At 38.2% G+C, this 16274-nt stretch overlaps 1 protein-coding gene and 1 long non-coding RNA gene across 4 annotated transcripts in view; one reads left to right on the top strand and one right to left on the bottom strand.

The window, feature by feature from the left end:
* The window catches only part of LOC129447984 (cell adhesion molecule 4), a 152459-nt gene extending 137242 nt beyond the window's left edge, over positions 1–15217 (top strand). For 2 of the 3 annotated variants that reach the window (XM_055209986.2, XM_055209985.2), the window contains exons 7-9: positions 2794–2871; positions 9884–10012; positions 13567–15217. In XM_055209986.2, coding sequence (XP_055065961.2) covers positions 2794–2871; positions 9884–10012; positions 13567–13676 — 317 coding nt within the window. In that variant the 3' untranslated portion in view covers positions 13677–15217. The remainder of the gene's footprint in view (positions 1–2793; positions 2872–9883; positions 10013–13566) is intronic. The other variant, XM_055209987.2, reaches the window with a different exon arrangement.
* LOC141367252 (uncharacterized) lies at positions 9952–12708 on the bottom strand. Its single transcript, XR_012371532.1, has 3 exons — positions 12576–12708; positions 12321–12385; positions 9952–10077 (listed from the first exon to the last, which is right to left on the bottom strand). It is a non-coding gene; the product is annotated as an uncharacterized lncRNA (long non-coding RNA).
* Positions 15218–16274: the final 1057 nt, after the last annotated feature.

Raw genomic sequence — 16274 nt, 5'->3', positions numbered from 1 at the left:
TCTATTCTGGAGGCTTAGACCTTTCCAATGATGCATAGTTTGTCGTGATAGATAAAAATTTACATGCAAAATATTGAAAGTAAAGTCAGGTGTCCCGCTCACGGGGGACGGTGCCAGTTAAGGTCTTAAATATTAAATGAGCGAGGTCATGTCAAAGATTGAAATGAAACATTGATGCTCCTAATCTTATAATCTTATGGTTTTAAGACAGGTTCACATATATGCGATGAAGATTTTATGAAAACAAACTATTTTAATCCATCGGATTTAAATTTATTGGCAACCGTATTGCCATTTTTGTGTGTGCTAAAATACCCTTTCTGTCTTTGTATGTACACAAGTATATTAAACATTACACAATAATTACATTAAATCCACCTGAGACCTAAAATGTACTTGTAAAATAATGATTTAAATGAATTATTAGAGCTGTTAACAGTCTCAGAGGAGATTAACAGCAGGGAGCGCAGCAGCAAGAGAGAAAGCTCAGGGGAAACAAAGTCTTTTCTCTGCCTAGGGCCTCCGAATTATTAAATTCACCCTTGTGAGGAGCAAAGGACAAAGGCGGATGAAAATATGTTTGTCAAAATTTATGCTGACATGCTGTGTGTTTTTATCAAAATGTCATTCTGTACACATTTCTGTGCCTTGCTTATTTATTTGCTTTTACATTTGTGGACACGCTGTCCTAACAAAGCTATTGTGTAACTACTAAGTCATTATATTTTTCTATGGTTGGGATGGTTTGCTACCAACCAAAATTTTACAAGGATATTAAAACCATCCTGGGGAGCAATCAACTGTCGGTGAGGTCCTTGCCACTATAGCGTCAGTAAACTGTGTGTGTGTGTGTGTGTGTGTGTGTGTGTGTGTGTGTGTGTGTGTGTGTGTGTGTGTGCTGCTTACCTCCACATATGCAGCCAGTTTTAGTGGTCATCCAGTCAGACCTTGAAGCCCTCCGGAGACGTGCTTATGTAAAACAGAAGCAGCACTTTGCTATGATTGACCTCGCTGCCAATAAAAGCCATTACTATCGAACTGCCTGAGAGAGCCACCGAAATTGAAATGAATGGAGAGGAAAGTGCGATGGAGAGAAAGATGGAGGCAGAACCATCGTTGCCCCGCAGGAGAGATGCACAGTAATGAGCTGGAGCTTTAATTGGGAGAAACAACACAGGCGATTAATTAATGAAGTGAAGCTCGGTAAAAAGGGTGAGAAAGTGCTCAAGAAGTAAAATTGCAATTTTGACATTATAAAAGTCATGATAGGAATATTAAGTGCGCTGAATCACAGGTACGACTGTTTTGACGACAGGGATGTGACCGTTGAGCAAAGAGAGAAAAGGTGAGAGATCAAGATGGACTACATAGTCGGTGGATTAGAATATGTTCCTGTAGCTCAACTGGTAGCATTTGTATAAATGTATGGATTGATTACACTTTAAGTCAATTAGAATTAAAGCATCTGCCAAATGCATAAATATAAATGCAAGATCTACTTCCTGTCTCACTGTCTTCGGTATAAAATGGTAAATGGACTGCATTTATATAGCGCTTTTAACAGACCTATGGCCATCCAAAGCGCTTTACAATTAGCCTCACATTCACCCATTCACACACTCATTCATACACCGATGGCGGTGTCAGCCATGCAAGGCGCCAGCCAGCTCACCGGGAGCAGCTGGGGTTAGGTGTCTTGCTCAAGGACACCTCGACACTTGGCCCGGTGGAGCCGGGGATCGAACCACCAACCTTCCGGTTTGTAGACAACCTACATGAACCACTGAGCCACTGCCGCATTGTATAATGCTGACCCAAAACTCAGAGATCGACATCTCTAACATCTGTGTGATGAAATGCTTATTAGAGTTCAGCCTAAACCATAATGATATACAGGAAGCAGGAAGAAATGCCTTTTAAACGGCAGTTACGAAAAAGTGCTATAGGAACGCATTGAATGAAAAGCGAGAGTTGAAAAGGAGAGAGGAGCAGATGTAAAATAATTAAAGAATCTGAATGATTGAGTATCATGGCTGTTTTGGGATTCTTTGGCATACGTATGGTGTCAGTCATTCATTTTAAATTTAGTATGAATTAAATTGCAAACTCGTATCGTGAATCATTACCTCTGTGTTCGAATGCTGGTTTCACTGACAGATGTGTGCGTCGGCACGTACCAATGACACCCATTGAGAGGAGAGAAAGAGAAAATATAGCTCCCTCCTCTTTTTGAACATGCAGGGTGGTCTCAAGATATTGATCTGTGTCGAGTTATTAATCTGTGTGGTCTCATGCTATTTATCCCTCGAAGGGGCCACACGCATACGCGCTCATAAAAATAGTCATTGCTTTGGGTTATATATAAAGATGATAGACTTATATGCAAATGGAAGAAAGAGTAGCAGTGAGCCTATGAGGGGAGCGAGACAGTGCAAGAAAGACTGATGAGACTAGTGCTTATATTAGAGGTGTGGAGGATGGTGAGCACAGCAGAAAGATTGATGATCTTTGGGACGGAGGGATTTAAGATTACAGTGAGACAGAGAGCGGAACCTGGGGTGCGTTGTAACTGCAGTATTTGTCAGCGGTGTTGAAAAGAGGGCTTCAGGAGAAAGTTGCTGCACCCTGCTGGCTGAAGATGTGGAGACCTCTTGACCCCCAACCTGTTTTTTCTCTACCCACACACAGTACATGTCTAATATGTGTCATTTTGCATGTGTTTGCCTCTGCATGAGCTTGTGTTCAGCTGCAGTAGTTTATAAATAACCCTGTATTACTGCCATTCCCTTGTAGTGTCTGTTTCACCCACCTCCCATCCTGCCATTGCTCAACCCACCCCTCCATCCTTCAGGTTTAAAGACGAGTATCAAGGTAACCCTTCCTCCATCACCTCACCTCCTCTGCTCATTTTCCCTTCCTGTTTCTAACCAAATTTATGTTTTTGGCATTTTCACCTATTTTTAAGAGGCTTTTTTCTATTGTACCTATTAAAGGGATATCGTATTTTCCAGACTATAAGTCGCTCCGGTGTATAAGTTGCATCAGTAAAAAATGCGTTTTGTAGAGGAAAAAACATATATAAGTCGCACTGGACTATTGACGCGTTTATTTAGAAAATGATTTCACAAAATCCAAGCTGAAGACCAGACATTTATTCTGGAAAGGCAAGTTATTGAACTAAACAATAGCACACAGAACAGCAGGCTGAATAGGTGTCCGTACATGTTAAAGTAACATAAACAGTTATTTACACGATACACAATAGCATACAGAACATACCTGGGAGGCTAAATTAAAGATAAGCCAAATCAAGTTCAAAATGGTCCCGAAGTCATTCTGCATCACTGAATCCATTGAATTACATAAATACAGGAGCACCAGATTAGACTCTCACGGCTGTAGACGGTAATGGTTTCTCTTGGTCCATATGAAATAATTTTGACGTATAAGTCGCACCTAAACTTAAGTTCCAGGACCCGCCAAACTATAAAAAAGTGCGACTTATAGTCCGGAAAATGTGGTACAGTAGTTCACCCAAAAATGAAAATTCGGACATCTTTTTTTCATTCTCGTGTTGTTTTACAAGAGAAATCTCTTTCTTTTATCTCAACAGGTATTTTTTAGAAATAGTAAAAGCTTGTATCTTGTTATAAGCACCTTTTGTACTATTGCCTCCCTATGACATATCGCTTTTACTCCTTTGGACAAAAGCGTCTGCTTAATGTAATGTTTTGTTCTAAACCGGTATGAGTTTGTTTTTTCTGATGAACACAAAGATATTTTCATAAATGATGGCAAGCACACAGCTGATTGTAACCATTGACTTCCAAAGTAGGAAAACAAATATAAGTAATGGTAAGCACACAGTTGACGGTAACTATTAAATTCCATTGTATTTATTTTTCCTACTATGGAAGTCAATGGTTACAATCAGATGTGTGCTTGCCATCATTTATGAAAATATATATTTTTTTGTGTTCATCAAAATAAAAAACTCATACAGGTTTAGAACAACATAAGGGTGAGTAAACTTTCTTTGGGTGAACTATCCCTTTAAGAATTAAAGTTAACTTTTGTTTTTAATAGGAACCCTTTTTATCTTTTCCTTTTTAAATGTTTGCAATAGTTATCTTTCATTGTTTTTTGTTCATTTAAAATCAAACCGACATTCTGCATTGTTAGTGATTTTGTTCTTACTTTAAGTCTTTAAGCATAGGCAGCACACCAGAAACTTTACTCATCCGTCTATATTGCATATCACTGTCTATATCTGTCTCTATCTGATATATATATATATATATATATATATATATATATATATATATATATATATATATATATATATATATATATATATATATATATATTTGGATTTACAGCTTTTCATTTTTCCTGAAATGTCAGTATTCTTTTGCCGCCTCACAAATTTCCTTTTCCGTTATGAATTGCAAATCTTGTTTTTCAGTTGTTTTAACTTATTCTGAGTAAATGCATGTGAATTCCTCCCCGACTCCTCTGCACTGAATGCTTACCTTCAAATAGCGTTCCTTCATATTTTTTCCATTTTCTTATTCATATGTTTCTGTATTTATTTTTTCCTCCTGAAGATGCACGTGCATACACTCCTATTGTCTTCCAAGTGCCCTTGTCATCTAAAGCACTAGCGCTGCTCTCTGGAGTATCTGCTAAGCTGCCGTTTCATGTTTTTGTTAGCATTTGAGAGCCTGTGAACAGATGAAGAGACACATGCTAAAAGGAGAGGGCACAAAAAGAATAACTCCTTAAATTCATAATGTTGTGGGAAGTGGGCTTGTGTCACCAGAGAGCCCTTGAACATCCAACCCCACAGAGCTACTGACAGTTTTCAAAGCCATACGTCACGTTTTCGCATTTGAAGTGCTATATATATCCTGGATAATTACATATCAAGATTTCTTCCTCGATACTTATGAACTCCAAGTTAATGTTATTATTTGCATATTTATGAGATCAAACTCGACGGGCATGCAACTTGTTTTTAATAACTGCTGTTGATTTCAATGTATTGAAATGTAGAAAAGAAAATTAATAATACATTCTCTTCGTACCAATAAATGTGTTTGCCAATAGAGTGCCACAGGGATGACGTATTTTGTACGGGAAAAATGGATGTATTTTTTGCGAGGGAACCAGTGGACACTTAATTCATTTAGAATTTTGGATTATCGCAAAATGATCACATTTTGTGCAACAAGTTAATCTACACAGATGAATATACTAATTATATGAATTTTGAAGTGTAAATGCGTTTACTAGAAATATAAAAAGTTGAATTTGTCTTCATCTGTGAAAACGGGCACACACAAAAAGATTTTTTTTACATCTTAAAAATGTGATAGACCACAAACATGAGGATAAAAAATCCTAGATTTAAAGGAATAGTCTACTCATTTTCAATATTAAAATATGTTATTACCTTAACTAAGGATTGTTGATACATCCCTCTATCATCTGTGTGCGTGCACGTAAGTGCTGGAGCGCGCTGCGACGCTTCGATAGCATTTAGCTTAGCCCCATTCATTCAATGGTACCATTTAGAGATAAAGTTAGAAGTGACCAAACACATCAACGTTTTTCCTATTTAAGACGAGTAGTTATACGAGCAAGTGTGGTGGTACAAAACAAAACGTAGCGCTTCTCCAAGCTGATTCAAAAGAGGAACTATATTTTATGGCGTAATAGCACTTTTGGGAGTACTTTGACTCGCCAGAAAAGTCCTCTCCCCTTCTCACTCTCATAATGAGAGAGGGAGGGTGTTACTGTGGCGAGTCAAAGTACTCCCAAAAGTGCTATTACACCATAAAATATAGTTCCTCTTTTAAATCCGCTTAGAAAAGCGATACGTTTTATTTTGTACCACCAAACTTGCTCGTATAACTGCTCGTCTTAAATAGGAAAAACGTTGATGTGTTTGGTCACTTCTAACTTTATCTCTAAATGGTACCATTGAATGAATGGGGCTAAGCTAAATGATATCGAAGCGTCGCAGCGCGCTCCAGCGCCCACGTGCACGCACACAGACGACAGAGGGATGCACCAACAACTCCCAGTCAAGGCAATAACACATTTCAATAGCGAAAATGAGCAGACTATTCCTTTAACCGTTTTGCTCCTATAGTGTGTGGTGTGCCATGATGTCAAAGACAGTACACCATACACGAACAGAGTTTCGACAGAGTCTCGACTGTAAACACAGGACATCTCGCAAAATCTTGCAAGACATCAGAATAAGCATGGTGAATGATATGCAGGAAGACATTTCAATGATAGTGCTTAGAATGATTTTCACAGAAAATTCAAGGGAAAGAAAGTAAAGGGTTTGGGTGAAATCGTGGAGACAGCAGGAACGGTTTGTACAAGCTCACTTTGCATCAGCTACACTTTTGCTGAGTCCCAATTCGCCTACTGATACTACGACCTAAAAGTATGTACTGTTTTTGTGAGGAAAACGTACATACTGGGTGTGTAGCAAAAGAGTATGCACGTTCTGGGACATACTTCGATGACATCATGCAACGTGAACGAAAAGTGGTTGCCTAGTTACGCACACCACGACTGTTAACAATATTTCATTCATTCGTATAACTTATGTCCAATATAATTTTATTTACTATTCCCATCTTTTTTTCTCATCGTTTTTTTCCACAAAAATTTTTACAATGTGTTTTATCAAGTTGAGAAGTGAAGCAGGCGTCGTTGTAGAACCAAACACAGGCGGGTGGTTCTGACGTTCATGTGCAATGTGTGTAACGAAAGCTACTTATTTTAAAGTCAAAATATTTAAAGTTTTTAGTATAACTATTGTTTAACGTATTTTATACTTAATTTTATACTTGTAATGTAATGTATGTTACTCAGAAATACCCTGATGAAAATGAACCATGCTTTTACTATAGTAAAATTGTAGTAACCATGTTTCTTTGGTTGGACTAATAAAGTTAACATTTGTACAGCCACAGTATTACTACAAATAAGTCAGTGTGGTTAAGCTTCTCCCTCCCGCACGCAATGGGTTGTGGGCAATATTATCCGTTAGAGTGTGCATTGATCTGCACTTCGAATTCTAATCTGAAATAGTAGACCATCCGGGTATCTTTGAGATACTCATTTCAACATACTACGATTTGGGATGTACTAATTCTAGTTTCGCATACTATTTAGGACGGATAGTATGCGAATTGGGACTCAGCATTTGTGCTGTGCCATGACTTCTTCCATCTTCAATCATCTCGCTTCCTGATTGGATATTGTTTTGTTTTTCACATGATAATCTCAAGAGCGTGCACACGTTTGTCCTTGAGGTTTGCACCACACGTCAGGATTTCTGATCGTAAATATTAAACATGTTTAATATTTACAATTTGCGATTTGGGCGGCGCTCTTGCGGTCAGGTTCGGACACTCAAGGCCGCAAGATATTTTTAATCATATTTACTGAAACCGACACTATGCTGCGACAGAACAACATAAATTAGACTGTTTAAGAAAAAATCTGTGCTTCTACTTCCACCTAGAGTTATTTGATTGGCAAAAATCCACCGCTCCCGGTTTATCTGGGCTGTGTAAAATGTCATTCACAGTTCCTGCACGCACCACAGATCCACCCTCCCCTGGCGCGCATCACATGTATCCGCCTGAAGTTTACAGGTGTATTGGATTGAACGCAGCGTGATGGCGGAGAAAACATTCACTAACAAACTTGCGATTCCTCGGTTAGCAACCAGAGCTAGGAGAACAACCACTGAAAAGAAGGAAACAAAGATAGAAAGCGACCGTGCCTGTAATAAAACTAAGATCAATATCGGACCGGCATTTGAAATGTGGATGAATCTATGAGATTTTAAAGGGTTCAAACTGGATGCAGAGCTTGCCACATTTCTTCTCGACAAATAATTGTGCTTTATCAACCATTGATTGTATTTTTGAGTGTTATGTAAATAATCAAAGTATGCTTGCTAAGTATGCGTTCACTATAATACTGGTGCACACAAACTGACGAGGACGAGCTCGAAGGGAGGTTGCTCGGTGGTAGCGTGGGAGGGGCATGAAAATTGTAAACATTTTAAATCATCTCAATACTCCAGAGTTGCCGACCACAGCTTTAACACACCTCGCACCAAGGGAAAATCTGATAAAATATTCTATAGAACCATCAAAATAATCGGAACATAGCTAGGATTGTCGGAAGGGGGGAAGTCGCCTCAAAATTAGCCTGATTATCTTTTGGTGTGCGTAACTTGAAGACAAAGACAAAATGTGTGTCATAAACTTTTGTTATACACAGAGCTTATTTATTTTGTGTCCCGCTAGCATTCGGGTTAGCCTACAAAAATACATAATCTCTTCAGCACTCTTTGGTGTTCTGTACCGAGCACATAAATAGATAATGAGGTAAGCACTGTTTAGTTTATGATTGGTCATATTGTGCAAACAACTATAGCATTTTGGCACCCTCTCGTTTTAACATTTCGGTTTTAGTTTTTTACAGACAGGAATATGATATGATGGAGAGACTTTACAAAAGCTTCTCAGAAATTTCTCCAGGAAAACAAACCTCGTAATTTTATGTGTCTCCAGAGTTTACAGAAAATGTCATCAGTGTCTCAAACGGCGCTCAGGCAGCGAAGTCTGAAAGCAGAAGTCAATTGAAGAACTCCAACATTTCTCATCCTATCTAAGCTATACTATCCAGTAAATGGCTTTTTAAATAAAACATAACAGAAAACTCAAGAAGCCGTCTCTTGAGCTTTGACAGAGCAATCTCTGACGATAACCTTTTTAAAAATAAAAAATAAAAAAAAGATTTGGTGCATCTGGATCAACAATTCAGTGTCAGGGCTCCTAAAAAAGAGTTATCATAAAAAAAGTTCAGGGTTAATCAGTGTGAAAAGCTCTGTTCTGTCCATCTGACCTACAGAAGATTATATCACATCCATTTCTAACATTTTCATTTCATGCACTTCAAAGTGCAGAGTCACTGAATCTATCACCCTTTGCTCTCCATTCTGTTATGGTCTTCTCTCTCAGTCCCTTTCTTATGGCCTCTCGCTTTATCTCCAATCTGTGCAATTTTTCATCTAATTTTTGAGTTGCTGCTGTTCGCATTTTTGCTTTCTCCAGAATCTTTTGAGAACTGAAAGGATGTTTTCTTGAACAGACTGGGAGAGAAGAACAATAGCGGGGAGAGAAGCTACACTACATTGGAAACACAGAGCTTGTGTTCTCTTTTTAATGTCACTGGCTGGGTGCCGGTTGACTGGCTCCCTGAGAAGTGTATAAGACACGGAGCGCTCTTCATTTTCCACTGCCTATGGTTTCTAATAAAGCCTCATTCTCTGCAGATTTCCACTCTTACTTAAACATTTAAAGCTTATAGTTTGAAGTCTTTCATTTTTGTGTAAAATACCTTTTGTTGCAGCTTAAAATGCAGTGGCATCTATTGGAAAGACACATTTGCCCTCTTTTCCAGGCACTATTGGAAACATCTCTGTTGACTGTTTCGCTGCAAGCAAGCATACTTTGTTCTTCTGTCTTTATGTCCTCACTATTTCATGACAGCATTCTCTCTCTCTCAGGTTGTTAAATATTTAAGTGTTGTCCTGTCACAAAAAATGATGATTCTGAGTCAGCCTCTATATCTATCTGTCAGTGTAAAAAAACTTTAGTGAATACATGCCTGAATGCACCCACAATCTCATTACATCGATTCATCTATTCTCTGCAATCTTTTGCTGTTCTTCATTATGTTTACGCGCACAAAAATAATCAATTGCCTTTCTTGTTTTCACTCTTTTTAAAATTCCTATGCTAAAGCTGTACTCCTTGTGTTTTGTCCTGTTATTCAGACCCCGGGGCAGTGGTGGAGACCCACAGTGCAGTTCCATATGCGGTGATAGGGGGCATCCTGGCTCTACTGGTCTTTACTATTATATGTGTGCTCATCATCACCATCTGGTGCTCCGTCCGACAGAAAGGTGACCTCCTCTGTCCACACGCACTTAGCCGGGCGTGACACACTGACACGTTACACCTCGACCCCCTGTGGAGGGAGGACACATAAATGTCTAATAGTAGAGAGAAGGAGTGAGGGAATATTAAAGTAAATAAATGGCATCAGGGGTGTGTGGTGATGAAGGGCAAAACAAGAGAATGTAAAACAAAGAAATGTTAATTTGAGCCATACTAACTCTTTTGTACAAAAGGTCAGATTTCTGCTTCCATTGAGGCACACTAGATGCTGATTGGAACGATCTCACATCATGCTGGGATCATTTGCACATTATTATGTTAACGTTAATTTTTCTTCACTAAAATGATGCTGATAATATAGTTTCTCAAAAAATGATCAATGGGTTTCATCTTGTTCAATTATAAGAATTAGTTTGATGTGCTTCAAACGCATAGGCTATTTTACAATAATTTTCATATATCAGACAGAATTCTGAGTATGAACTCTGTGTTTTATATTGTACATTTTTTCTGTTTTCAGTATTTTGTTTTTTAAATGTTAGGGTTTACATAATGTGCAGCTGTTTTTTCATTGATGCAATAATGAACTTTTTATAAATAATAACCTTTATTTAACCAGGAAATAAAAAACTAAACTTACGAAGTTACAAATAACAAACATACAACCAACACCATTACATAAATATGAAATAAAACATTAAAAACATTTACACTCGATTAAGGCATACACAAACTGTGGGTCATTTCAGAGCACAATAAATAGCGACAGTGCGATTTCTGTTTAATAAGACAACAAGGATAAGAGGGCAAATAACCCAATATAGTTTTGTAAATTAAAAGATACCAGTGCTTTTTCCTTCTAACATTCAATGATGACTATCTAACCATTCTGTATAACTCGCAATGATGTGTTGAAAATCTACAGCTAGTTATGAATCTCAAAGCACTGTGATACAAAGCGTCTAGAGAGATAAGAAGATAAGAGGGTGCGTGTTGGTACACTACATCCCCATAGTCAAGAACTGGCAAAAAAGTAGCAGACACTAGTTTCTTCCTCGCATTATATGAAAAACATGATTTGTTTCTAAAATAAAATCCTAATCTTTTCTTAAGTTTTTGCCTCAGATATTTGATATGTGAACCAAAGCGTAATGTGTTATCGACAATAACACAGAGATATTTGTACTCCGATACTGATGTAATCAGACTACCTTGGAAAGTCTGAAGAGAAGTTGTATTTTCAGTAGAGATTTTAGTGTTTGAGAACAACATTTATTTAGTTTTTTTCCTCATTTAAAACCAATTTCAAGGCACAAAAACGATTTTGGATTATATCAAAAGCAGATTGTAAATAAGCTACAGACTGTTGTTTAGAGGAAGCTGGACAATATATAACAGTGTCATCAGCATAAAAATGAAACTTTGTTTTTCAATATTAAAATCTAAGCCGTTTATATATATATATACACTGAACAATAGCGGTCCTAACACGGATCCTTGAGGAACTCCCCCTACAACCTCCAATGAATCTGATTGAGTACCTTCCACCTGGACACATTGAGATCTTCCCTTTAAATAGGAACTAAATCATAAAATAAAATTTTCTGATAGACCTACTGATCAAAGCCTTTTTAGTAATATATCCTGATCCACTGTTTCGAAGGCCTTTGAAAAGTCAATAAAAAGACATGCACAGTGTTATAATTTTAGTTTTTCTTTTCAGCCATTAAATTCAAAAAAATATTCAAAAAGAGGCATTAGCACATGGTTAGGCCTATTTAATAATATGTCATTATCCGTTTTTCCTAAATTCATGGGGATCGGAACCATTGTATGTGGGTAGGACAAGATCCACCCATTTCTTAAGACAAAGGAAATTGAACCCACTCACTTTTTCTCTAATTTAGCGCATTTGTCTGTTCACTTGTCAGAGCGTCTTCAGTCAAATTCATTCACTAGAAAAATGCCCTAATAAATTAAACTCCATTCCACGTTTTAGCTACAGCCTTGACTTCCACCCTGCTGTTTTCTCAAATCCCATTTGGCTCAATTAGAGCCTGTATAATTTAAACTCCATTTCGTGTATTTACTACTTTGGCTGGCTGGACTCGCGACAGAACAAGGTAAACAAAGCGTTTAGGCTATAAAAGCAGTCGTTTAATTAAAAGGCACTGGAATAAAAGAAAGTGCTGTGTATATATGCACAGGTATTTGAGCAAATAATTCATTTTATACACACACACACACACACACACACACACACATAAAAATATATATACAGTAAGATAATAAGATTCTGGTTGTGCCACCCACCTCTACAGTGAGAGAATAATGGATGAGTAAAACCCAGCAGGAGAAAATAGTTGGTGTAGAGACATCTTGTGTTCCCGAGGGCAAGACAAAGAAAAGTGTATGTGTTAGTATGAGATGAGAGAGACTATGACAGATCTGTTATATAGAGATCTAGCCCAGGGAAATGTGGGAAACGTAGGCATACATAGCCCTCACATTTAATTGCCTTCATTTGCCGACCGTATCGTGGCACATCTAGAAAGAAAACTTAATTACCTTGTCCCTGCGCTGCTTTGAAACTTCTGCCAATCTCAGCATGTCACAATTTCCAATAAAGATCACAAGACCCACAAATTGGGGGCGGAGGCCGAGGGAGGGAGGGTCCAGAGTCTACCTGCCAATCAAAGTCAGAAGCAGTTAGTTCACCCATCAGCGTAGAAACCGAGAGCATTAAGGGTTGATCCTGTCTAACCTTGAGCTGGCTTCCAAGATGGAATGGAAGTGATTAATCGGAGGCTTAGTATAGAGGAAGAGGAACATTAAAGCCCTTGATGTATTGCCCTGGCGGGCATGGTCTGTGACACTCCTGTTGTTGTAACGACCCCATCAGCCTCTCATCTACACTTAAAAATAAAACCGCACGTACGAAAGATCGATTTTTTTAATTAAACACTGTGCCGCTACCACAGTTATTAGTGTTATTTGTCCCTGTGCCACAAATACAAAACTATTAAATAATAATGTGAATAAAGAGGTTATATTGAATTGTGTTGCTGACTACGCATTAAACTTTTAGGGGGGATTATAGCGTCACTGACTTTTGTGATTCAAGTTGGTGCACATACATGTAGGATTTTAAGTTATAGTAGATGACCTGCAGAAGAAGCCCAGATTGTTTTTTTTTTTGCTTGGCTGAAACATGGCACACAGATAATGAAGATTAAGAAGTGTATGTGAGGTAGATTCAATTCAACAACTTCATTAATCCCCAGGGTCCAATTAGTTTTCAGCAGACAGATTGAAGTGGAGACAAATGCATACCCTATAGGTACAGGTGAAGATTTATAAAGTATGACTGTTTTGCATAAAATGAGAATATATTAAATAAAAACATAAAAAATATAGTCTACAATGTAAAATAAATAATATACTATAAAATAAATATACAATTAAAAGCTGAAAAAAATTACCTTTAAACAATTAAAGTTGTAAAGTAAATCATTACAGTTAGTGTGAACTCAAAGTCATCTCTCTCTATCTCTTTTAGGTTCATATTTGACTCATGAGGCCAGTGGGTTGGATGAACACGGTGAGGTACAGGAGGCGTTCCTCAACGGCAACGATGCCAGTCAAGGCAAAAAGGAATACCTGCTGTAGCGCCGCCCTAGTGGATCACTTCAGAAACACAGCAACCACACACACCGCTCTGAAACAGACACACCACCACCACGACAACCAGAAAGAGGCATCACAATCGTGCCATATGAAGATGGAGTGGGAAAGAGAGGACGGGAAATTTAATGGAATAGGGCGGAAAAAGAGAACAAGAGAGAGAGAGAGAGAGGGAGCAGGAGCCAAGACAAGAGTATAATTATTATGATTGAAAGAGATGCGAAGAACCACAAAGACCATCTCATCTCTCACACACATGCCATTTTAGTTGTGAGTAAGATTGAGACAACTAGCTCTAACCATAGGACCAGGAGAGAAAAGTGTCCATTTAAAACGGTCCGATCCATAACTGGCTGGGACAGCGGCGCTGCGGGAAGCCACAAGGGCTCATGAGCTATTGAATGTCCCAACGTGAGCAAATTGAAATACTTTGCATTGCCAAAGCATCTGAGCTTCAGAGACTGAACTAGTAGGAAATTCATCCACCAGTAGCAGCGCTGAGACCTCAGAGCTGCCCTTATAAAGTATTCATACCGGTCTATCACCGTGTTTCATCCGGCAACTCCATTATCTGCTCATGTTGGCCAAAACTCACCTCGCATAATCGCTTCCTGGCGATTTAGTGGTCCTGCTGAAAGACGGTCCCTATTGTTTTGATTCTCTCTCTCTCTGAATCTCAGTTTCCCCCTCGTCCATTTTCCTTCCTCCGTCCTCTATTTCCACTTTTGTTTGTTAATAATTAAAGCTTTGGACATGTTCTCTTTAATGACTAGAATGAATTGGAGCGGACGGCTCGCTCTGAAACTGTAAAAACGGGCTTAATTATCACGGAGCGTCAATGCGAACAAATGAGCGAAGGAGCTTGACTTGGGGGTTTGTATAGAGAACGTGCCAGATATTTAAACATTTTTGATTGTTACTACACAATACACTTACACAATGAAACATATCTCTGAAGTCATTATTTGTATGAGGAAAAAGTCTACGAATAAGTTAAATTACTCTTTTAAAAACATTTGAAAAAAAGACTTTCTTTTTCGCGCATTACCGAGCGATGCTATTGTACTAACACAGAATATTAGCTTAGAGGTGCAAAATTGAACAAACTACTGTTACGTCATCTTTAAAAGAAAAAACGGAAAATTACAAAAATATATATTTCGTTACGTCTTAAAGAGATACCTGAGGTCTTAATTGTTTTTATTAATTATTATTTGGATTATTATGATCGTTGTTATTGTTATTATTCTTACTGTTATTATAATTGTAAATGTTATAAATTGTATACTTTCCATGCTTTAGTTTGACCTGTAGAAACAGCTGTGTACCCACGTTTCTCTCATCTCTTTCACCTTTCTAGATCTTTCTATACTCTTCGTGTCTTTCTCCAGATTTGTCCGTCTCCTCTTTGTCTTTCACTTCCTGTTTATTTTATAGTCTCTGCGTCGCTGTTGATATAGCTAACTGTACATCTTTATAGGGGAAAGATACCAAGCACGACAAAATAAAAAACTTAAAGAATCTCATGTGACTTGCTACTTCCTTTAATATACTTATCAGACACATTGATGGAGTTTCACAAAAGTAGGAGGGAACGGGGGATTTTTTTTTTTTTTGATTAGCCGAAACGGCATCGGAATAACAAAGATGGAAAGGCGTGTGACTGGGATGATGGATCATGTGAATGAAGTAGAAGACAGACAGTGAGAGACAAAATAGGTGGATTAAAATATGAATCCTCTATTATTCCAGAGCAATCAATATAAGATTGTGTCAGAAGTCCCTTGCTGGGCGCACAAGGGGGGCGAGTGCGTTTAGATTTTAAAGCAGAGGGTAGGATGGATGATCGATGTGTTTGTCCTTTATTGATGGAGAGGCACTGCAGAAGGCAGTCGTAAACAGTAAGCGTCACATGACAATCAAAGCGTACACTCTGTTCCCTGCTGTTTTGTTGCATGGCCTTCTTGGATACAGAAGGACATATGCCAGCAAAAACATGATTCACAAATACATATAGATGGCTTCCGAGAAGTGAACTCCGGATGGAGAATTTAAATGAAGAATGACAGTAGACATCTAAAGATATCATCACTCTTGTATAAATTTCCTTTATAGGACACAAACATATTTGGCTGATGTGAATCCCGGGCAGGTCCACGGGCTGTTGGTCAAATACCACATCAAAGATTCCTTCAGCTCTATCCAGGCAAGGACAATGAACATTGCATTCCCTGCATGACGGATTTGAAGCTTCCGTGCTCCTGGTAATGACCCCATTCAAGGAGATGTGGATTAGAGCAGGTGTGATGAATTGACCGAAACTGCTTTGGTGAAGTAAAATTGTCATATTGGCAGGAAGCTGAGGGCTCTCATGCGAAAAGAACAATTGAATGAGCTCTCAGTCACGAAAAAGGTTTTACTTGTTTTTTCCTTTTAACAGCATGCATTCACTCAATACTTCACACCAGAACTTGAGGTTAGCGCACTCTCCAATGAGTAAGAGAGAGAGAGAGAGAGAAAGTGAAAGATGGTAATCAAGAAATTAAGAAAAAAACACCAGACAAATTACAGTCTCAAAGTTCA

The sequence above is a fragment of the Misgurnus anguillicaudatus genome, chromosome 10, assembly GCF_027580225.2.
Source record: "Misgurnus anguillicaudatus chromosome 10, ASM2758022v2, whole genome shotgun sequence".
In the NCBI taxonomy this organism is placed as follows: Eukaryota; Metazoa; Chordata; class Actinopteri; order Cypriniformes; family Cobitidae; genus Misgurnus; species Misgurnus anguillicaudatus.
Note: the sequence above shows the minus strand (reverse complement) of the source record. Positions and strands in the feature narration are given on the sequence as shown.